The sequence below is a fragment of the Myotis nattereri genome, assembly GCF_964212035.1.
Source record: "Myotis nattereri genome assembly, chromosome: 19".
Classification (NCBI taxonomy): Eukaryota; Metazoa; Chordata; class Mammalia; order Chiroptera; family Vespertilionidae; genus Myotis; species Myotis nattereri.
The window spans coordinates 11,868,515-11,891,406 of NC_138095.1; the positions used below are offsets into that span (position 1 = coordinate 11,868,515).

At 44.2% G+C, this 22,892-nt stretch overlaps 1 protein-coding gene across 3 annotated transcripts in view; it reads right to left on the reverse strand.

Annotated features, from left to right (window-relative positions):
• Positions 1 to 107: 107 nt before the first annotated feature.
• Positions 108 to 22,892, reverse strand: part of CLIP1 (CAP-Gly domain containing linker protein 1) — an 88,480-nt gene continuing 65,695 nt past the window's right edge. For all 3 annotated transcript variants that reach the window (XM_081113559.1, XM_081113560.1, XM_081113558.1), the window contains 7 exons: positions 22,409 to 22,529; positions 15,625 to 15,677; positions 9,058 to 9,175; positions 8,832 to 8,982; positions 8,220 to 8,269; positions 5,492 to 5,616; positions 108 to 1,722 (listed from right to left, as the gene is read on the reverse strand). In XM_081113559.1, coding sequence (XP_080969685.1) covers positions 1,497 to 1,722; positions 5,492 to 5,616; positions 8,220 to 8,269; positions 8,832 to 8,982; positions 9,058 to 9,175; positions 15,625 to 15,677; positions 22,409 to 22,529 — 844 coding nt within the window. In that variant the 3' untranslated portion in view covers positions 108 to 1,496. The remainder of the gene's footprint in view (positions 1,723 to 5,491; positions 5,617 to 8,219; positions 8,270 to 8,831; positions 8,983 to 9,057; positions 9,176 to 15,624; positions 15,678 to 22,408; positions 22,530 to 22,892) is intronic.

A 22,892-nucleotide genomic window follows, 5' to 3' on the forward strand; every position in this document is an offset into this window, starting at 1 on the left:
CTCTCCCTTCCTCTCTGAAATCAATAAAGAAATATATTTTAAAAAATTTATTTTTAAAAAAGAATGGTATTTTTTAACTAAAATAAAGTAGGTACAGAACATTTTTTGCTCAAATTTTAATACTGCTTTACATATTGTTTGTGAAACAATTCCTATTATGTTTATAACCAGAAATTTCAATTGATTACAGGTTTTTCACTTGTCAAATACAGTTAATAATCTTGAGGGGAAAATACATCAAAGGCATATATACAATTATAGAAGTTCTTATTATACATGTAGCATGGAGATACATTTATTTATTACTTTTTACATCTTCTAGAAGACATTCAATTCAAAACAAGATAAATAGTTTAATAAAACTGGTTGATAAACTTCTGGTGGCTGAGGTCCTTCATTTAATTTTTTGTGATAAGAAAATCCAAAATTATTAATATTGAATTTCTCATCATACATTCATCTAAAAAGACAGTAAATACAACTTGTAAAGATTGTAGATTGGTTAATGTAAGTGTTGTATAGCAGCTTATTATCTAATTAATCGACTGCTGGGGATATCTGCTAGAGAAGGAAAAATATTGTATTTATTTAGATCTGATAAAGAAACAAAATGAAAACAAAAATAAAAAATAGCTCCAAAGCTGTGTGATGCTATTCCTGGCCTAGCCCATTACATCCTTTTAAACATTCTAAGTGTTTTCTTTTTCATAAAGGTAAAAATCTGAAAAGAAAGACACAATTGTGAATCCTTTTTCCCAAAATAGAGATTTTTAAAAAATATATACATACAATATATAGCTGAAATTATGCAAAACCAATACACAAAGCGCCACAGTAGAGTAAGTGGGTGCAGCATATCGATTATAAAACGTCCCACAGCAGTTTGGGGGCTCCCCCCTCCCTTTACCTGTTTCATGATTTAACATCACACCTAAGTGTTACCAAGCCTGAAGTAAAGGCACTACTGACATCAGGTAGTGCAAAGATCTCAGATATTTCAACTAAAAATAAAATGCTCTATATGAGTAGATGAAAATGCAAAATGGCACATTTTTTTTCAACTCATTCCAGTGTCAAAGCTTAACCAAAACATCTCACTATACAAAAACGCAGCCTGGGAAGATTTTAGTGCAAATATGAGAATGGCATAATTTAAAGTTACTTAAATAAGGTACTGGAGGGTAGGGATTGTTCTTGGAGGTTTCCCTCGGGACAATCGATGTAACGACCTCTGGTGCAACGTCCTGTCGGAACTTAAAAATCAAGATGCCAAAAATAAGAGGTGAAAACTCACCTCCTAAGTAAGTATTTATTATTCTAATGTATACGGGGAAACTAAAAGGGCGATTTGTTGAAGATCAAAATATTTTCTTAGATTTGTTGGTGGGGGTCAAAAATAACGTGAGTTGTCCGGAAGTCTGCACACGTAATGCTGGTGTTCGGTTGCCCAGATGCTGGTGCGTCCGAGAAAGCCCAGTCCTGGATGTGAGGCTTCGTCAGAAGGTCTCGTCGTCGTTGCAGTTGGTTGCCCAGTGCCCAAACATCTCACAGATCTCACAGTACGGGCGCTCCTCGCTCCGACTGCCGTGGTGTGTGGAGTGAGGGGGGTCCTCCGACATTTGCGCCTGGGTGGGACAGTCCTCTGTGTCGTGGAGATCGAAGCAGTCACATATGTCACAGAAGAGGCGAGGTTTCTTCTTGGACTGTTTCTCCTGGTCGTCACTGCAAAGGTTCATGTGTACCATCAGAAACTCACATATTAACCAATGTCACCCCAATAGACTTAATAATGAAAAACAGAAACTCATTTCCACCACTTGTAAAGGATAAAAAAACAAGCAAGAGTTATGGCCAAGTCTGCAAACCTCAAGTTTAACTACTGCAATCCCTATTTAAAATGCTCACATCAGGCTGGCTGGTGTGGCTCAGTGGGTGAGTGTTGACCTAGGAACCAGAAGGTCATGGTTCCATTCCCAGTCAGGACATGCCCTGGTTGTGGGCTCACCCCCCAATGTGGCGTGTCAGGAGGCAGCCAATCAATGATTCTCTCTCATCATTGATGTTTCTCTCTCTCTTCCCCTCTCCCTTTCTCTCTGAAACCAATAAAAATATACTTAAAAAAATAAAATAAAATGTTCACATCAGCCCTGCTGATGTGGCTCAGTAGGTGGGGGTCAACCCCCATGAACCAGGAAGCCACTGGTTCAATTCTGGATCAGGGCACATGCCTGGGTTTCCAGCTCCATCCCCAGTAGGGAGATGTGCAGGAGGCAGCCAACTGATGTTGTTTCATCAATGTTTCTTTTTCTTTAATAATTCTTTATTGTTGAAAATATTACATATGTCCCCTTTTCCCCCCATTGATCCCCTCAGGTCACCCCCACCCCCGCCCCACACACCCCCATTGTCTGTGTCCATGGGCCATTCATATATACATACAAGGTCCTTGGTTGATTACGTCCCACTCACCTTTCCCCCTCCTCCCACCTTCCCACCCCTCGCCTTCCCTCTGATTCTGCACTCTGTTCCATGCTTCCATGTCTCTGGATCCACTCTTTTCATCAGTTTATTCTGTTAATTAGATTCCACATATGAGTGAGATCATGTGATTCTTATTTTTCTCTGACTGACTTATTTCACTTAGCATGATGCTCTCCAGGTCCCTCCATGCTGTCTCAAAGGGTAAGAGATTCTTCTTTTTTACTGCTGCATAGTATTCCGTGGTGTAAATGTACCACAGCGTTTTTATCTACTCATCTACTGATGGGCACTTGGGCTGTTTCCAGATCTCAGCTATTGTAAATTATGCTGCCATGAACATAGGGGTGAATACATTCTTTGATTGGTGTTTTGGGTTTCTTAGGATATATTCGTAGAAGTGGGTCAAATGGAAGTTCCATATCTAATTTTTTGAGGAAACGCCATACTGTTTTCCATAATGGCTGCATCAGTCTGCATTCCCACCAGCAGTGTACTAGGGTTCCCTTTTTTTTTAATATATTTTATTGATTTTTTACAGATAGGAAGGGAGAGAGATAGAGAGTTAGAAACATCGATGAGAGAGAAACATAGATCAGCTGCCTCCTGCACATCTCCCACTGGGGAGGTGCCCGCAACCCAGGTACATGCCCTTGACCGGAATCGAACCTGGGACCTTTCAGTCCGCAAGCCGACGCTCTATCCACTGAGCCAAACCGGTTTCGGCGCTAGGGTTCCCTTTTATCCACATCCTCGCCAACACTTGTCATTTGTTGATCTGTTGATGGTAGCCATTCTGACAGGTATGAGGTGATACCTCATTGGCATTTTAATTTGCATCTCTCTGATGATCAATGACTTTGAGCATTTTTTCACATGTCTCTTGGCCATCTGTATGTCATCTATTTAGGTCCTTTGCCCATTTTTTAATTGGATTGTCTTCCTTTTGTTAAGTTGTATGAGTTCCTTACATGTTTTGGATATAAACCCTTTATCAGATGTATCATTGCCAAATATGTTCTCCCATGCAGTGGGTTTTCTTCTTGTTTTGTGGTTTCTTTTCTGTGCAGAAGCTTTTTATTTTTATGTAGTCCCATTTGTTTATTTTTTTTAGTTTCCATTGCCCTAGGAGCTGTATTGGTGAAGATATTGCTTTGGCATATGTCTGAGATTTTGCTGCCTCCACAGGCTCCTCTAAGATTTTTATGGTTTCCCGTCTTATGTTTAAGTCTTTTATCCATTTTGAGTGTATGGTATAAGTTGGTGGTCTAGTTTCATTTTTTTTGCATGTATCTGTCCAATGTATCTGTTTCCCGTCTTATGTTTAAGTCTTTTATCCATTTTATGTGTATGGTATAAGTTGGTGGTCTAGTTTCATTTTTTTTGCATGTATCTGTCCAATTTTCCCAACACCATTTATTTCTTCAAACACATTCTCTACCCCTCTCTCCCTTGCTACCTCTTCTGGCACACCTACTATTTGAATATTGTTACATTCCATGTTGTCTCACAGCTTTAAGTTGTCCTCTTGTTTTTTCTTTTTGGTTCTCTGAGTGATTTTTTTTAACGCTGTCTTCTAATTCACTGATTAGATCCTCTTTTTCCCCTAATCTTCTGTGTATTCCTTCCAACTGTGTTCTTTATTTCTGTTTTCATATTTACTACATCTTTTCTCATGCTGTTGAGCATCTTTAACGTCATTACTCTGAACTCTATATCAGATAAATTTCTTATCTCCATTTCATTTAACTCTTTTGGAGAATTCTCTTGTTCTTTCATTTGGGGGTTGTTTCTTTGACTCCTCATTTTGGCTGCCTGTTTGGATTTGTGACTATGTGTTAGGTAGGTCTTCTATGCCTCTCAATCTCTAGAACATGACAGTGACAAACACTGTTTCTGTCTAATTAGATGAGGCAAAGACTCAAAGCCTCCAGAGATCGCCTCTGCTTACAAACTGTCTTAAATTGCCCTGGAGGCAATCATCCTCAGGTGTGGTGTGAGTTTTTTTCAACAGGGTGGGGAAACTGCTTATGCCTGGAGGCTAATTGTTATTCTCAGTTTCTTATTGGACCTCAGAAACTCTGCAATGTGGGCAAGGTGTGTACCCCCCAGGCAAAGCTGACTGTATAGAAAATGTCTGCATGAGAAAGATGACCTCCGCAGCATGAGGGAATGACTCAGGATAGGAAACCAGGTGTCTGCCTTCTGAGCTCTAACCTGAGCCCCTGATCTTGGCTTCTGCTCATACAGCTCCAGTTCATTCCGCCCTCCCTCTGCCAGAGCACAAGGTGAGTAGCTTCAGAGGGAATTTTGTGCATTGGCCCTTTAAGAGGGTGCCTGAATTTCCAGCCGTCTCTCCCTGTCAGACAGCAACCCCATTGCTTTCCACACCCAGATGTGGGTACCTTTCTCAGTTCTGGTGCTCTCTGCTGGGGGGCCCAGCTTGTGGATTAGACCCCAGATTTCTCAGTGGCAACCCCCCACAGCTGACATATCTCTCAGGAACTCCAATCCCTGTCTATGGAAGCCCGGCCAACCCTTTCGTGCCTCAGCCCCTCCTACCAGTCTCTATGCTGTCTCTACTTTCCGTCCTTAGTTATCATGGTTCTCTCCAGTGAGTCTCCCATGGATTATTCAGGAAGTTTTTCTGTATTTTAGTTGCAATTCCAGTTTGGTCCTGGGAGCGTGTCCTTGCAGCATCTACTTACTCCACCACCATATTTAATCTCCCATGTTATTTTTTTCCCTCTGTGTTTCTATCTCTCTATCCCTCTCCCTTCCTCTCTCTCTAAAAATCAATAAAAATATATTTTTAAAAATTTAAAAAGTAAATAAATAGTTTACATTAAAGCCATTTATAGTGTATATATATCACTGTCTTGCCAGAGTTATGGGGATGGATTTATGGCCAATCAGCCACAGGGCAACTGTCTCTCCAACCCACTGAAGAACCTAACTTTAAAAGCACAGTTTATTTAGATGGAACTGAACAGTATTGTCTCATATGAAATACCTGTCATAATTGTTTAGGTCATCACCATTCCCATTAAGGGCCGCTTCTGACATCATTTCCACCTTCAGCTTGAGGTCTTGATTCTTCCTCTGAAGGTCCACTATTACTGAATTTAGGAAGTCAATCTAATTTGTTCAGGGAAAAGAAAAGAAACATGTATAAAATGTCTGAAATGTGTCCGGTGGACTGCCTATCAAGAAGTCACGGACGTAGACTCATGTCATGGCTGTGAGTGTGCTGGACATCACAGAGGGGCCAGCAGTGGCTGTTACTGAACCTATGCTTTATATATTGATACACACACACACACACACACACACACACACAACACTTCACAAAAAGCATAACAAGAGAGTTGTCTCATGGCACTGTAGAACCAATCCACAACGTATCGTCTTTTGAAAAAGTACAGGGACATCCTCCTCACACCAGGCTCCCTGATGGGCTGTGGTGGGATGATGGTAAATGAGACTCCAGAGAAAAATGGAGAAGTTTTAAAGAGAAGGCTCAAGCTCCATTTCCACCGAGGAGACCCTTTGGCACATGCTCAGGAACAGGGTGGCGCTCAGGTACCCCAATTGGGAAAAGCAACTGTGCCAGGATTCACTGGGCAGTGGAATAACGAGATGACCAGCAGGAGGAAGCACCCTTGTCCTAACATTTGCTTTCAAACCAAGGGCACTTTCCTTGAAAAACAAAAATTTTCTTCCCTCTCCTACAAATAATAAAAAGCTCTCATATATTCTAAATAGCTCATGAGAAAAATCTCACTTTATAATTTTAAAAATGTGAGTGTAACACATACACAGGTAATTCAATTTTTAAAGAACTAGTTGTCCTCTTTCTCTTGCTATGAAGTGAAGCTGGCAACCAGTAGCTTTGTGTTTCTCTGGAGAACATCCCTGCCAACACTGGAGGCAGACCCACTGAATCTATCCTCACTTCTTAAACTGCATTTTGTAAGACTTTATCATATCAGGAGCTCCGTTTCGGGAAGAAGAAAACAGCACAACACGGATTTACTACAGTGGGGAAACACACACACACACACACACACACACACACACGTGCTCGCAAATTAGGAAACATAAAACAAACCATTTGCTGGTTGGAAGAAAGTGTTGGCAGCAGCAGATGAAACAAATGGAAGCAGAAAGGAAAGGGGGAGAAAGAGAAAACACTGTTAATTAAGTAGATGTTTATTACACATACACACTAAGCAGACAATGCTAACTGGGGTAAGTTAGTAGTTTGCTGAATCCTTTCAGACAAATCAAAACTCCCTGAGCTTTTATTTAAAAATGAAAGATGGCTTTTGTACCTGTGATTTTTGCGCAGGATAAATATACCCCAAGATATATTATTAAAACTGAAGATGAATGCTTATTGTCTATGTCTCATTATATTTCCAAATAGAGAATACGTTGTTTCCATATAATCCCACATTTAAAATTAAGGCTGTTTTGTTAATTTTGGAAACATTTTTCGAGAACCCTGTCTTTGTAAGGTAGAGATAAGCCAGGAACTTTTTGACAGAGCAATTCTACTTCTAAAATTTACCCCAAAGAAATACTAGTATATCTGAAAAATGGTAGATGTCCAAGACAATTCATTTCTGCATTGTTTACAATACACTTAGAAGATCAGAAACCTCCCAAATGGCATGCCAACGGACAGAGAACCAATTCCATTAAGTTCATCCATATAATGGAACACTAAACAGCTATAAAAGGGAGGTACAGAGGTTGAAAGGGCTCCTGACTCTCCAGGGAGAGGAGTCTGTGGAAGTCACTCTGACACTGAGGCTGGCTCCCTTGGGCCTGCTGGAAGAGTAGGTATTGCTTAGGGGCGAGGCTGGGCTCTTCCAGGCTGGGCTAGGCTCTTCGGAGTGAGGTTCTGCTCTTCGGGACTGACTACAGCTGTTCTAGTCTGGGCTCAGCTCTTCAGGGCTAGACGCCTCCCTTCCCTTCGGGACTGAGCTTTGGCTCTTTGGAGCTAGGCTCCGCCCTCTGGGACTGTCTTTGGCTATTCAGGACTAGGTTGGGGTCTTAGGGTCTAGGCTGGCTCTTCGGAACTAGGGTCAGCCCTTTGGGACCAGATTGGGCTATTAGGCCTTGGCTGGGTATTCCAGGCTGGTCCGTTAAAATCAAATTGACCTGGGTCATGGGGAAGCCCAGGTCTCTACACAATTGCCTCCAGGAAAGGGCCCTTAAGTGAGCATACACAGCCTGGGAACCAGAGGTAAAAAGGGCTGCTGACTGGAGGGAGAGGTGCCTGTGGAAGTCACTCTGACACACTGAGGCTGGCTTCCTTGGGCCTCCTGGGAGAATAGGTATTGCTTAGGGGCTAGGCTCAGCTTTTTGGGGCAAGGTTCTGCCAAAAAAAAAGAAAGAAAGAAAAAGAAGAAAGAAAGGAAGTACAGATCAGTTTATGTAATATGCCACCATGTACGTTAAAAGGGAAAGGAAAAAGACTGTATTAGTCTTGGCTTATATTTACATTTTTTTAAATCCCTGAAAAGACTTTTTTAAAAAGACACCAATTGGGTGGTTACCTGATTGGAGAGCTGGGAACTGACCAGAGAGAAAGGTTTGGGGGGAGATGTGTTGCTGAACATATTTTTAATATTGCTTAATGTTTAGATCATATGAATGCACTACCTGTTCAAAAGATTAAGTGCTTGTTTAAAATAGCAGGTAAGCAAACTAAAGGAAGGAAGGAGCAGTACCTGACTCTCCTGGGCTCTTTCGTCCTCTTCCGCCTGAGTATCAGTATTACCTTATAGATAAAAAAAAAAAAAAAAAATGGAGGGGGATGTTTAAAAACCACAATCTTTTTTCCTTGTGTTTGCATTGAAAATCATTTTCTGTGGAATTCCCAGATGCGCCTCTCAGTACACACTCATGAGTTCCTGTCCCATAGCCGGACCCCTGAGGGACCTGCACCGGCGCTGGCCCCACTCCGCCAGTGTTCTCTCTTGGGCTGGCTCACTGCTGGGCAAGAATGGCCATCACATCCACCTGAATTTAGAGGAGTGAGGGACCATCTCTGCCCTCCCTCACTGTGTACCTTCAGAACCCATGGCTGTACTGGGATGGCAGCCAGCAACTACCAGCTATGCTTCTACCCACACTCAAGACCAGGGGGGAAGGCCCAGCAGTGGGGACACCAGGCACGCCCCTTCGCATGGGGCCGGGGTGATGCCGAGCCCTCGTCTGACTAAAGGGTGGGAGAGCCAAGGAGGAAAGGGCCACGTCGGGGAGCAGCGCATCTTGCCCAGAAACAGCTCCTTTGCAGGGAGCAGTGGGGTGGGGGAGAGGCACCACGGTCATCATTTTACCTGAGGAGCTGCTGAGCTGCCTCTTGTTTTCCTTGAGTTGAAGCTCCAAGTTCTTTACCTTGAGCTCGAGCTTCACCTTGTCAGACTCAAGAGACTGGACAACTGAATGCAAGGACTTGGCAGAGGCGTTTTCTCCCCTGAGCACCGTGACCTGCAACACAGCGGCGCGGCTTAGGCGTGGGAACAGAACGGGCGGCGTGAACGTTCGCCCGGGAAGGTACTCTACCTCGTTCCTCAGCTTCTCCAGCTCGGCATCCTTCTCTGTGAGTAAGGCACTAGTAATGCTGATGGACTTCTGCAAGGAGGCTTTTTCCTCATCTGCGTCTTTTATCAACTGGGATTCTCTAAAAGACCAAAGAGTTAAAAATTCCAGAAATCAGCCGAGAGAGTGATCAGTGTATGACTGTCCTAGAACAAACACAATTTACCCGAGTTCATGTAAAGAAAAAGTGCATCCCAGGGGGCTTGTAGAGGGAGAAGGCTATTTTGCTTCCAAATTTTACTTACTGTGCGGGGAGGAAAAGTTCACTATGCACAGACATGCTTGAATCTGCCTATCATTGTATCCATTTGAGTTTAAAGAAAACAGTAACTTTGGAAGACTTACGATTATAAAAACAAAAACAAAAAAATAAGACGGTTGCACCCCCAAAGAATTCTTCTAAATATCGAACCCCAGGTGAATTCGATTATTTCTTGAATAAACTACTACCAAGCAATACCAACAATTAAAATACACACATGCAAAGCGATTATACAATGTCATGCAGAGCAGTTTTATGCTGGAAGTATCGGTTGGTTCTCACTAATTTCAGTAACTTTTAGCAAGTTCCAGGAATGAGTTTTCGAGATCTAATGGGCCAAACAGTAGCAAATAGTACCACTACTATTCGGGCTGCAGGAGTCTTCCTCTTCCTCCGTGGAACCTGAAGAGGACATTAAATTGCTCGTAGAAATGACAGGTAATTACATAAAGGCCAGAGCGACACGTTCAAGTGGAGCTCCGGGGAGAGAATGCACGCGTTGGCGACATCGGGAGGAAGGGCCAGCACTGGGTTTCTGTCCGCAGCCTGACTCGGCTGTGGTCATCAGCGGAGGGGGGACCAGGCCTGGGAAGTAAGGGAAACACCTGTCGTGGAGGGTGTGCGAAAAGAAAGGGAACGATGAAGGGAAGACCAGGAGGGAAGACACGATAGACACAACCCGGAAGGGCCGGCTACTATGTGTTTGTGCGTGTGCACATTTAGATTTTTGTTGAGAAATTACATGCATTTGGTCAGAGTCACCAGGGAGGAGGTCAGACTGAGCACGGTCACAGATTGGGAGAAACTAACTCCTTGGTGACAACTGAATGCGGTGTGATGTGTAGGTTGGACCCTGGAGGAGAAAAAGGACGTTCGTGGAAAAGCTGGGGGATCTGAGTAAGGTCAGGGGTCTAGCTGAGAGTGTGTGCATGTCACTTTCTAGGTTTTGGTCAATGTACCAGGCGATGGACCATGTCCACGTGAAGGGACCGGACCCGGGGGGGTGGGGGGGGGACGACACGTGGGAGTACTCAGAACGACCCTGGCAACTCTTCTGTGAAACTCTAGTTTTAAAAATTAAAAAAAAATTCTTTTTAAATTATATGCAGTGTGAAATGAGGAAAAAGACCTGGAATCACAATAATAGTTTGGAAAAAGACAAAACTGGAGAGAATTTTTCCTAGCTAGCCCTCAGGCCGGTGGACACGTCACTCATGGAGCTAATCCTCAGTGAGAACTCATAACTTAGGCAACAAGCCAACGGGAAGGACTGAAACTGAGGCCCAGGTTAGAAATGGAAGAATGCACATGTCTGGTTAGTGAGACCCAAGATATCCGGCACACGAATTACAGAATTCTCATGATTTATGGTAGTTCTACACAAAGATAAAATATTAAGTGTATTTATCTCATTGTGTGGCTGACACTCATACCCCGGAATGATAAGTAGTAAGAAAAGAATTTGAGACTTACAAACATTCCTGGAATTCAATATCCGAGCACTATCTGTACACTGAAATGGGGTGAGCAGCAGTGACGCTGAATTACTGAGTGGCACCTTGCTAGGAAATAGGATCTTGCTCGGATTAAAACAAAACAACGATTTTAACGGAACGTACGAACCCTCCTTCCCCCTGGAAAGTAAGTATCTGAGGCGATCCAAAGATTCAATAAAGCTCAGACTCCTTAAGCCTCTAGCAAACTGACTTGGTGGTTTACTCTATAGTAACACCTATTTCCAGAGCGTCGCTTGTTAGAAAACCAACTCAAATCTGAACATCATTTGAAATGTTTTTACTGGGGGAAAAAAAAAAAAAAGAGCATTTGGGGATTACTGAGCAGACTTGGATTCTTCCATCATAGGAACTCTAGTTAGCAAAGACGTCACCGATTCTTGGTGTTGGGGCCCACCAGCCGGCGGGAGGAGGAAGGCACGGTATCTGGATCTGCTCATCCTCACATACACACAGCCTCTGAGCAAGGCCGCCTTAGGAGAGGGCAAGCAGAATGCTCGCTCCTTGTACAGTTATCAAAAGATGCATGGCTGAGGAAGGGACCAAACTTGTGACAAATGGCAGGACAAACAGCTGTTAGTAGTTCATCTTTGGGGCAGATCCTCACTGCTGGCTTCCTTCACTATTTCTAAGCCCCAGTCCCACTGTGCAGACCGAGAGAGGCCGAGTTAAACCATTTAGCCAGCATCACTGACCCCTGCGTCACAAATCACACCGGCAGGCGGGCCCATGTTCCCTGAAGCCATGCTGACTGGGATGACTTGTTGTTCCTCAAATGTCAAATAGGGAAGATAAGCAGAATACGAAGGAAGGGCCAGAGGGGCCCGAAATCTTTCCTCCAAGGGAACATACTAGCCAGATTCTTTCCTTACTACTTGCACAAGAAATAAATTCTAGCAGTAAAGCAAATACCTTAACGTGTAATTGGGCAGGCTTTAAAAATGCAAGATAATAAGAACCAAATATTAGAAACATGAAGAGAAATGCAAATCAGTCAGGAAAAGTTTGCACTGCAATTCTTTGCTTTAAAAAAAAAAGATAATGTGTGTGTGAGTGTGTGTGCGTATACTGCTGAGAATATTTTACAAAACAAAAGCAAGACACAGAGGGACAAAGGCAGCCAAAAATATATATACGACCATTTGGTTTACTAAAAATATATGAAATTTATTTATTATAATGTGGATAGACTTTCTTTAGTCTTACCATGAAAGACACACAGATATAGCAAAGGAAGCAAGAGTAGGAAGGGAAAAGAGAGGAGTGAAGTGAGCATTGTAAGCAGCGACAGCTCGGAGACAGTCAGTCAGCCAGCCACCCACAGTGAGCAGCACAGGACTCTGCAGAATTTGTCGAGGGAACTGTCTACCGGTTTCCAGCCCTGACGGCAATCTGTCATTTACACTAACAGAATTAATTCTGCCTCCAACAAGTCCACGTCTAAGATTTTGGCTCTCAAGTCCCTTCTTTGACATCAAAAAGCCTGGAGGGAGGGAGGGAGGGAGGGAGGGAAGCCAAACAAGTTCTCCCATCTGCTTGCAGACCTCAGGGGTCAGAAGACCCACCTCTCCACTCGGCCAGTTACGGCAAGTCAAGTTCGGCTCTGCCATCTCTCTCAGACATCTTGGAACCTGTTTTGAAGGAGGTCTTCCTTACGTGGAAACCAGTTTTCCAAAGAAATAATTACATTTTTAAAAGATATTTATATATATTTTTATTGATTTCAGAGAGGAAGGGTAGAGGGAGAAACATCAATGATGAGAATCATTGATCAGCTGCCTCCTACACACCGCCCCCTCCCCCGCACTGGGGATGAAGCCCACAACCTGGGCATGTTCCCTGACTGAGAATTGAACCATGACCTCCTGGTTTATAGGTTGACGCTCAACCACTGAGCCACGCTGGCTGGGCAATGATTACATTCATAAGAGGAAAATCTTGACTACATATTGCTTGCAATTCAATGTTTAGATACCAAAAAACTGTGGCAATACAGAAGGATGTTACTACTTTCTTTTTTAAAAATTTATCTTTATTATTGAAAGTATTACAGATGTCCCCTTTTTGTTACTAATTTCTTCACGAAAAGCAGCTTCATCCTACAGTCAGGAGTAAGTACTGCACTTCAATACAATGACTTCAGTGTAATGAAGGCAAGTCTATGCTTGCTTATGTCTATTCAATGGTCACTTCCAAATTAAACTGTCGACTAAGATCTCTATTTTTGTTTCAACAGCTACAACTCAAATAACTTTATGATTTAAGTACTTTTCAGACTTTTAAAGTAAGAGCAGATCAAATTCTTTTTAGTACTCTATGCTAAATTTACTTAACTATGATACACATAGACCTATATACAAATCCTTTATCAAACTGACCTTAGGAGGTGTTTAGGGGTTCAAATTATTAGCTCAAATATATACTTGCTTTCAGATTTCTGAAACAGACATAACTTTCCATAAGGGTTAATAAACAATTTAACAAAAAAAAAGAGAGAGAGAGGAAAAAAAGGTGTAGCCCGGCCGGTATGGCTCAGTGGTTGAGCCTCTACCTATGAACCAGAGGTCACAGTTCAATTTCTGGTCAGGGCACATGCCTGGGTTGTGAGCTAGATCCCCAGTAAGGGGTGTGCAGGAAGCAGCCGATCAATGATTCTTTCTCATCACTGATGTTTTCTCTCTCCCCCTTTCTCTTCCTCACTGAAATCAATAAAAAATATATTTTTAAAAAATAGTTGTAAATATGAAAACATAGATTTAAAATTTTTTTCACTCCCAGAAAAATTATCATTTTTATCTGCATTTACTGATAACAAGAGTGATTTTTAAGACTTTCTCCTAAACATATCCAGCACCAAAAACAGGAGCAGAGATGGTGAAATGGGAAGATAGGGATGTTCCACCTTTTGAAACCATGAAAAAAGTCAATGCCCAATCACATTTTTTAAAAAATATATGTTTTATTGATTTCAGAGAGGAAGGGAGAGAGAGAGGTGGAAACATCAATGATGAGAGAGAATCACTGATTGGCTGCCTCCTGCACGCCCCCTACTGGGGACCAAGCCCGCAACCCAGGCATGTGCCCTTGACCAGAATTGAACCCAGGACCCTTCAGTCCACAGGCCGACACTCTATCCACTGAGCCAAACCAGCGAGGGCCCCAATCACATTTTGAAAGACATGTGGTAAGGACGGACAAAGCACAGCATCTTTCTTTTTAAAAATAAATAATAGTAAGTGTACAGCGAGACAAGAACCAGCATAAAAATCGGAGGATCTGTGTCTTACACCTGCATCTGAGTTCTTGGCCAAGGTGCCTGACTCTTCAGGCTGGCACTTCATCCTTTTTGTTTTTGTTTTTAGTTTCTCTTTGCTGTTGTGGTTTCATCGTTTTTAAACGCACGCCTCACCATATACTTCAGTGGGCTGTTTTGAGCTTACAAGACTGAGAATTACCAACTGCTACGTCCATGCAAGGGGACATACCAGGGCTCACATCAGCCCGTTTTCATTTGTCCGCTGGCCAGGATGTCCCAGGAAGAGCCCTGTGAACTTTCACCTGACCTGGGTAACTGCGGACATGAGCTGCTGCTGCTGCTGCTTTTTTAAAATTTATCTTTACGGTTGAGAGTCTTACAGATCTCCCCCACGAAGTTCTTTTTAAAGAAACAAAGCCTTATGGATGTAAAAATAAACACCTGAGGCCCACATGGGCGGGGCTGTGCCTGCACGCAGAAGCTGGGCTAAGGCAGGTCAGCCTGGTCACCACGCTCACGCATGGTCACCTGGGGGACACTGGGCGGGGCCAGGGGCGTGGCGGTGACGAAACACGTGCATTCTGGTGTGAAACTTTAACAGAGAATGAATCTAATTAGAGAAGGAAAGGACGAATGGCACCCCTGGACCAAGGCCCAACATCCTTTAGGATGTAGCTTATGGAACTCAGATATCTTGTGGGCGAAGTACAGCTCTCAATCCCTCAGCAGGTTTGCCGAGCGGGCAAGAGGGGCGCTGCTGTGTAAATAGCACCCATGGGCAGTTGCCTGGGCAGGGGAGCCCCTCGGCCCTGACAAGTAAGAGAATACTTTGCAAGAGCATGGAGAATTCTTGTTTTTCTACTTTATTTCACTTTTTTCTTTTAATTTCTCTAGACACAAACTGCACATTTTAAAAGAGCAGATAGGCAGTCAGGATGCATAAAAGCACTAAGCTTCTAAATGACTATTTCTGTGGGCCTGTGTATCCTTACTCAAAAGGACTGGAAGGCTTTCACTTGAATACTGTGTGATTATCATGAATAAAATGACAAAGCTCTTTTTTCTGAAAATAAATGGAAACATTTATAATTATGTTACCCGTTATTATTGAAAAATTAAAATTTTTACATCATGGAAATCAGTGTTTATCGGCCGATCAATTACTCCCTGTAAAGTGACAGCGTTTTCTAGTTACTGAAACCAGGAGGCAGCAGCAGTATCATACGAGACGATCTGCTTTTAGAAAACTTCCAAACAAATGCAACTGAACGTGACTTCAACCGCAGCTGTGCTTTGTTTTAGGAATGAAGGCTGAGACTTTGGCAAATGAGTTTTCATCATTTGTCAATGGTGAGTACTGAGCTATCAGGATGCAATTTTCTGAATGAGAAGGTCGCACACTTTCTATACGTCACCGCACACATCACCTTCTAACGTTTTCCTTATTAAACTCGCACACTCACACACATGCCAATGATAAACAGAAAAAGAAGACCTACCTCTTTTTCATTTCTAACAACTGATTGTTGAGCACAGATCTCTCCTCTTCCACCTGGAAAAAAGCACATACATGGAAGTTCAGTTCCTAACGAGCCGGCAGGGAGGCCTAGTTCTCATGCCTCGGGTTCCATTCCCAGGCCCCAGGCAGTGAGAGCAGCTGGCACCATATCACAGGATATACAGCTATTTGTTTATAAACCATGTATGACCTGACTGACTCCCTTTCCTCACGGACTCGAGAATTAAAACTATTAATCAACAGCTGGTTTTGCTCAGTGGTTAGAGTGTCGGCTGCCCACAGACCAAGGGTTCGAGAGTTCAATTCCTGGTCAAGGGCACATACCTGGGTTGCAGGATCCCTGCCCAGGCTGGAGTACATGCGACAGGCAACCAATTGTCTCTCTCTCATCAATGTTTCTCTCTCTTTCCCTCTCCCTCCTTCCCTTCCACTCACTCAAAGAAAATTGATGGGGAAAAAACATCCTCGAGTGAGGATTTACAAAACAAAACAAAGTATTAAACAACATCTGAACAGTAAAGGGGCATAAACCTTAGACCAGTGATGGCGAACCTATGACACACGTGTCAGAGGTGACACGCGAACTCCATTTTTTTGGTTGATTTTTCTTTGTTAAATGGCATTTAAATATATAAAATAAATATCAAAAATATAAGTCTTTGCTTTACTATGGTTGCAAATATCAAAAAATTTCTATATGTGACACGGCACCAGAGTTAAGTTAGGGTTTTTCAAAATGCTGACACGACGAACTCAAAAGGTTCGCCATCACTGCCTCAGACATTCAATAAATGTTAACGGATGAGTGAGAATGTCATGAACATTCTGGATCCTTTCCTGAAACAACAGAGGCTGAATGTCACCGACTCAGGGAGAGCAGGAACAGGTCATCTGCTCTCTGTGGGCCTGTTTTATGCTTGCTCTATCTCAAGCCTTCGTTTCTCGCCTATAAAATACAAAGGTTTCTAAAGAATCAAGTCAAAAAACAGAAAGAAAGACAGAGGGAACCCTCTGGTGTAAAGAAGAGTGAAGATCCCAGCCAGTATGGGTCAGTGGTTGAGCGTCAACCTATGAACCAGGTTGTCAGGGTTCCATTCCTGGTCAGGGCACATGCCCGGGTTTCAGGCTCGATCCCCAGTAGGGGGTGTGCAAGAGGCAGCCAGTCAATGATTCTCTCTCATCACTGATGTTTCTAGCTCTCTCTCCTTCTCCCTTCCTCTCTGAAATCAATAAAAATTTAAAAGTTATATTTTAAAAAAAAGACAGAGATTCTGTGGTCCAACTTCACTCAGCCCCACTTGCCCAGAAGTCCCTGAGCCCACATGAAAATTGTGATGGTTAATGATCACCACTTCTCCAAAATAAAACATGGCAAACTAAAAATAGAATTCCCTTCCCAAGCATTCATGTTTGGTAATTCAGGTTTGTTTAAGAGGCAGGCAATCACTAATGTATCAACTTATTTATTTTTAAATTCTTATTTATTAATTTGAAAGAGAGAGACAGACAGAGGGGAAGAGAGAGACAGAAACATCGATCTTACTGATGCATTCATTGGTTAATTCTTTTATGTGCCCTGACTGGGGTTTGAACCTGCAACCTCGGCATATTGGGATGACATTCTAACCAGCTGAGCTGCCTGGCCAGAGCCCATTCGTGACTCAGTTTAGATGATAATCCCGTGTAATGTTTTTTATATGCACCACATGCTATAACCAAGAAGAACTGTGGATGAAATACTGGTATTGAGTCTCTAATCCTACCCATTGTCACAGGCAAACTGTAACCTCATTCTGCAAATAACCAGGGGAAATCAGCACAGCTCCCACAGTGACAGCCAAGTGCACCTGCAACCCTTACAGAGGAAAAGATGTACGAGGGTTGGGAACGATAAAGCAGACATTTCAGAAGTGACTGCCTAAGATGACTATTGGAACAGAACTCACAGTAAGATGGTTATTTTTAGTATTCCCCATGAAAAGAAAGAATGCTCTGCATGCTCTCCATTCCTCCTGAGACCACGTGACCCCCCTGAATCCACACCCTGTGCTTCCACCGTCCACACATAGCAAGTGCCCCACTCCGTTAAAGATTGGGCTTCTGCCTGGCCAGTGTGGCTCAGTGCTTGAGTGTCGACCTATGAACCAGGAGGTCACAGTTCAATTCCCGGTCATGGCACATGCCCGGTTGCACACGCTATCCCCAGTAGGGGTGTGCAGGAAGCAGCTGATCAATGATTCTCTCTCATTGATGTTTCTATCTCTCTCTCCCCCTCTCCCTTCCTCCTGAAATCAATAAAAAGAAATTTATTTTTAAAAGATCAGGCTTTTGGCAGCACAATTATCTGCAACAAAGCTTTGGACTGGACATGTGAGGAAGTCCAAGGACATCTCAATGTCTCTACACCCCCTGAAAGACAGGACAGGACATGAAGCCCTGGCTAAACACAACACACTCATTTCATCTCACTCCTGCCTGGTTCCACGACTCCTGCTGTCCCGCTGCCCGTGTGGGGAGAGAAGAGTAGAAACGACCACAACATGGAGCTCTGAGCGCTCCACGTAAGACAACAGCGGCAACGGTGACAGGAACACAAAGAAGGAGCCGAGAGCTCTGAGCTGAGAGGCGACGAACTTTAGGGTGGGCTTCCGACAATGAGGTTCACCACGTGGGGAGGGAGAAGGGGTGTCACGGCAGAGCCGGGAATGGAGATGCCAGGTGCAGCAGGAGATGCAGAGAAAAAAGAGCGGAAGAAGTTACGAGGGGAGCGTTGAGAATGCAGGTAGCGGTGCTAGGTGCTCAGAGAGGGAAGGAAGGCAAGATCGGTGGCACCACTTGGGAAGCGATGATTCAGGCACGAGTCACCTCGGTGCAAAGAGCAGCATGCAGGGGGCTGGGAGGAAGAGGGGAGGTAGAAGACAGAGGCAGAAAACAGAACACTCTTTTTAAAGTTCGAAAAGAAGGAAGAATTGGGGTTGTAAGTGTGAAACCGCACAGCAAGATTTAGAACTGCTTTTAAGGAAACGAGATTTCTCAGCCCACGGGGGATCTGAATGGAAAACTAGTGGTAGCAACTACAGGCAGCACGCAGACATCAGGAGGGACAGGTGACAAGCTGAATGGAGAAAGGAGACATGAAACACCTGAAGCAAAGGGACAGACAAAATGTGGTCCGTCCACCCAATAAAATACTATTCGGCCAGGAAAAGGAACGAAGCACTGACACCCGCCACATCCTGCATGAACCTCGAGAGCACGATGCTGAGAAGCCAGACACAGACAGACACATGCTGTATGATGACATTTATGGGAAATAACAAGAATAAGCAGCCCCGGCCGATTTGGCTCAGTGGTTAGGGCGTCGGCCCTCAGCCCGAAGGGCCCTAGGTTCAATTCCTGGTCAAGGGCACATGCCTTGGTTGCGGGTTCCCCAGGCCCAGTCAGGGCTTGAGTGGGAGGCAACCAATAGATGTCTCTCTCTCACATTGATGTTTCTCTCTCTCTCTCTCTCTCTCTCTCTCTCTCTCTCTCCCCTCCCCTCCCCCTTCCACTTGATCTAGAAATCAATGGAAAAAATATCCTTGGGTGAGGATTAAAAATCACCAACAAATCCATAGAGACAAAATTCACCAAGTGGGGAGGGAGAGGAGATTAGGGTTGCCAGGGGCTGGAAGAGGAATGAAGAGTGACTGCTTACACGGGGGCAGCGTCTCCGTTTGAGGTGATGAAGCTGTTCTGGACCAGCACAGCACTGTGCATGGACAACATGCCACTGAACTGTACACTATAAAATGATACAGCAGTGAATTTATGTCCTTCGCAAGTGACCTCACTTTTGAGCCTCCGCTTCCTCGACTACAAAGTAACCCACTGTCTCAGAGGTGTGCTGTGACGATTCTGTGAAATGTGCACAGTAGTCCGCTCACGTGATGTGCAGTGAGTTTTGGGGCTGCTAAGTAAGAGAGCCAGGATAATTCAGATCCTACCCCGTGTCAATCTTGTCTTCGCTGTATTAATTTTTAGAATGAAACACTAAATATTTTTATTAGTACTACATTGAAAAGTCTTTTTTTTTTTTTAAATAGGGTTTCTGCCAAACACTGGCACTGTAGTATATTTCTGAACATAGTTGATCAATAGTTTGGAAACGTAAGAGAGTAAAAATTTGTAATTTCACGTAAGTAAAAGTGCTCTTCGTTCCCAGAGGTCATACAATCAGAGGAATAAGCCAGTGAATGTACCAGCCTTCTTTATTTTTTATTCTTATTTATTTTTTATATATATTTTATTGATTTTTTACAGAGAGGAAGGGAGAGAAAGAGTTAGAAACATCTATGAGAGAGAAACATCGATCAGCTGCCTCCTGCACATCTCCTACTGGGGATGTGCCCGCAACCCAGGTACATGCCCTTGACCGGAATCGAACCTGGGACCTTTCAGTCCGCAGGCCGACACTCTATCCACTGAGCCAAACCGGTTTCGGCCACCAGCCTTCTTTAGACTAAGGTTTCTTCGAAGGTATTTTAAATGGGTGCTTCTTGCCACTCTTCTGAAATATGTACACACACACACACACACACACACGTCTCTATGTAAAACTGCAGATCTATATCAAGGGAAGAGTATCTGTGCTCCTTCTTGGTGATCAATGTTGTTAACAACCTCGAGCATCGAAGCCTATGATGCTTTACTCACACCCCTGGTCTCTCCTGAGTAAAACCTAGAAAACGGCAAAGGGCATAGCAGCCTCAGTCCTTACAGGGAAGTCATTTTCTTAGCTGCTCCTTTGCAGGTGCTGTTTCCTAACACCCTTCAACGTCACTGACTTTCAAATGTTTAGTCACAAAACCTTTTCGAAAGGAAGTTGGTTCAGACCCCAACATGCAGAAGAGGAAGAGCTGGGGGAGAGGAGCCCTGAAAGCCTCCCGAGGCACTGCAATCTGGATCTGGGTGACAGAAACAGAAATGTAATCAACGGCCCGCAAAGGTCAGGACATGAGATGAGAGGATGACCTCTGGGTGTTCCTCCCACTTACGGAACCCACTCCCCCTCCACCCCCACCCCAGACAAGTTCAACAGATGATGGAGACGGGAACAGACGCAGCAGTAAGCTGAGGGCCTTCCCTGGCCAATCTGCACAGACACACCGGCCTCAGAGCTACCCAGTGCTTCAGACGCCGGGGCTGCACCAGGGAAGAAAACCGCTCTTGGGTTCCTACTTCTCATGAACGCCAGCTTCTCGTGCGCCAATCGAAGGCGAGCACACCACCCTCTGTAAGGCAGCCCGCTCCGATTCTGTCCTGGCCCAAATCAGAAGATGACAAATGGCTCCTGACACCATTAGCTGAAGGAGGCTGAGCAAGTTACCATCTTCTCTGTGTTCCTGTTTCCCCTCTTGCGAATGGGTTCATGACAGTGCCACTCCTAGCATCACTGTGCAGATGAGTGAGATGACAGCTGTCACTTATTTGTGCCTGTCACATGGGAGGACTCAACAGAGAGAAACCATCGCCAACAGCACCGTGGCCCTCCCAGAAGCTGGAGAGATAAGGCATCCCTTTTGTGGAAAGCTATAATGGAGACTTTAAAAGTCTGAGTTCAACTCTCCAAAGACTTTTTCTTAAAATATTTTTTAATTGATTTCAGAAAGGAAGGGAGAGGGAGAGAGAGAGAGAGAGAGAGAGAAACATCAATGATGAGAGAGAATCATTGATTGGCTGCCTCCTGCATGCCGCCTACTGGGGATCGAGCCCACAACCTGGGCATATGCCCTTGACTGGAATCGAACCTGGGACCCTTCAGTCCGCAGGCTGACGCTCTATCCACTGAGCCAAACCAGCTAGAGCTCTCCCAAGACTTTAAAAGCCTGAGCTCAACACTGCCATAGACTGCACCATGTCCGCAGATACGCTACACACTTACCCCAAACTACTCCACCCCGTGAGAATGAATGTTTGCAAAGCATGCTGGGAAATTTTCCCCCTTGACTGGCAGAGCCAGAGTTACTACACAGTGATGTTCCTTCCGCGATGCCTCTTTGAGCTTCGGCTCTGACATGAGGTGTGACTAACAACCGAGCACTTGGATCTGGCTGCTAAAGAATAAAGAGCAGAATATGGCATTCTTTAAAGTCAGGTTGGTTTCAGTGTCTAATAAACTTGCCAGAAACCTGTGGGATTTAAATACAGGAGTAAACGGGCTGTGGCCAGTGTTCATTCTGGGTGTAACGCACCTCCTGCACACCAATGCACAGGAGTGCACACATACACGTGGTTCCAGTAGGAATGTCTGTTCAATGTCTTAAAATTTAAAGTGAAGCAGAGCTCTATTTAGAAACAGCTGCCAAGCCTCACACCAAAACCGTATTCTTGGAATCTGTTCTCTTAAAGCCAATTCTGATGAAAGAAAAAACAAAATCTTAGAGAAAATCATTTTAAAAGTGTAGTAGGGAGAAGATACTGTCCTGTCCATGTAAATGCACTGGTATAAGATCAGCTAATAATGATCTTAATTTCTAGTTGCTTGCAAGTTCCCAGTGTTGGTGTGTTGTGTGTAAGGACCTGTCAGTGACTCCTACCCTAAGCCCTATAGCATAGCACACTTGGAAACAAGGAGACACGTAACACAGGCGGCGTGACATCCCAGTAGGAAGAACCCAGCCACATGGAGCTCATCTGGAGTTGCCTCTAAGCAGCGCCCTGCTGGCGGCAGCAGGAGGCATCGGCGTGTCCGAGACAGGGACGCCCACCCGAGGCCCACTGACCTTCTGATGACTCGTGACTTCGTCCCTGCTTCGCCCCAGCTCCTCGGCAAGTTTCACGTTCTCCGCTTTCAGTGCTGAAAGCTGCTGGGACTTCTGAGCAGCTGCCTGCTTCAGGGTTTCTCTGCAAGGACAGTGGGTGCAGGGTTACCATAGAAACAAGACAGGCACGGAAACTGTGGGAGCCGACCAGCTTCACAGCACTGAGGAAAATAGATCTGGGTCACGTGCCCGATAGGATCTATAATAACAGGAGACAGTGTTATCTCTACACAGGAGGGGCTACATGGCTCTAACCTCTCAGGAGGTGGATTGCCACCCACGGTTATCACATTTTTAAAAAAATCTAATAAATTCTACATCCAGCCTTTCGCCACCCACATTTACCTTACTTCTAAACAGGCCATACAAAACGCAATGTACTATCAAATAAATGACAAGAGAAATGGTCAGTGCTCCTCTTGTCTTCAGGACTGTATCCATTAGG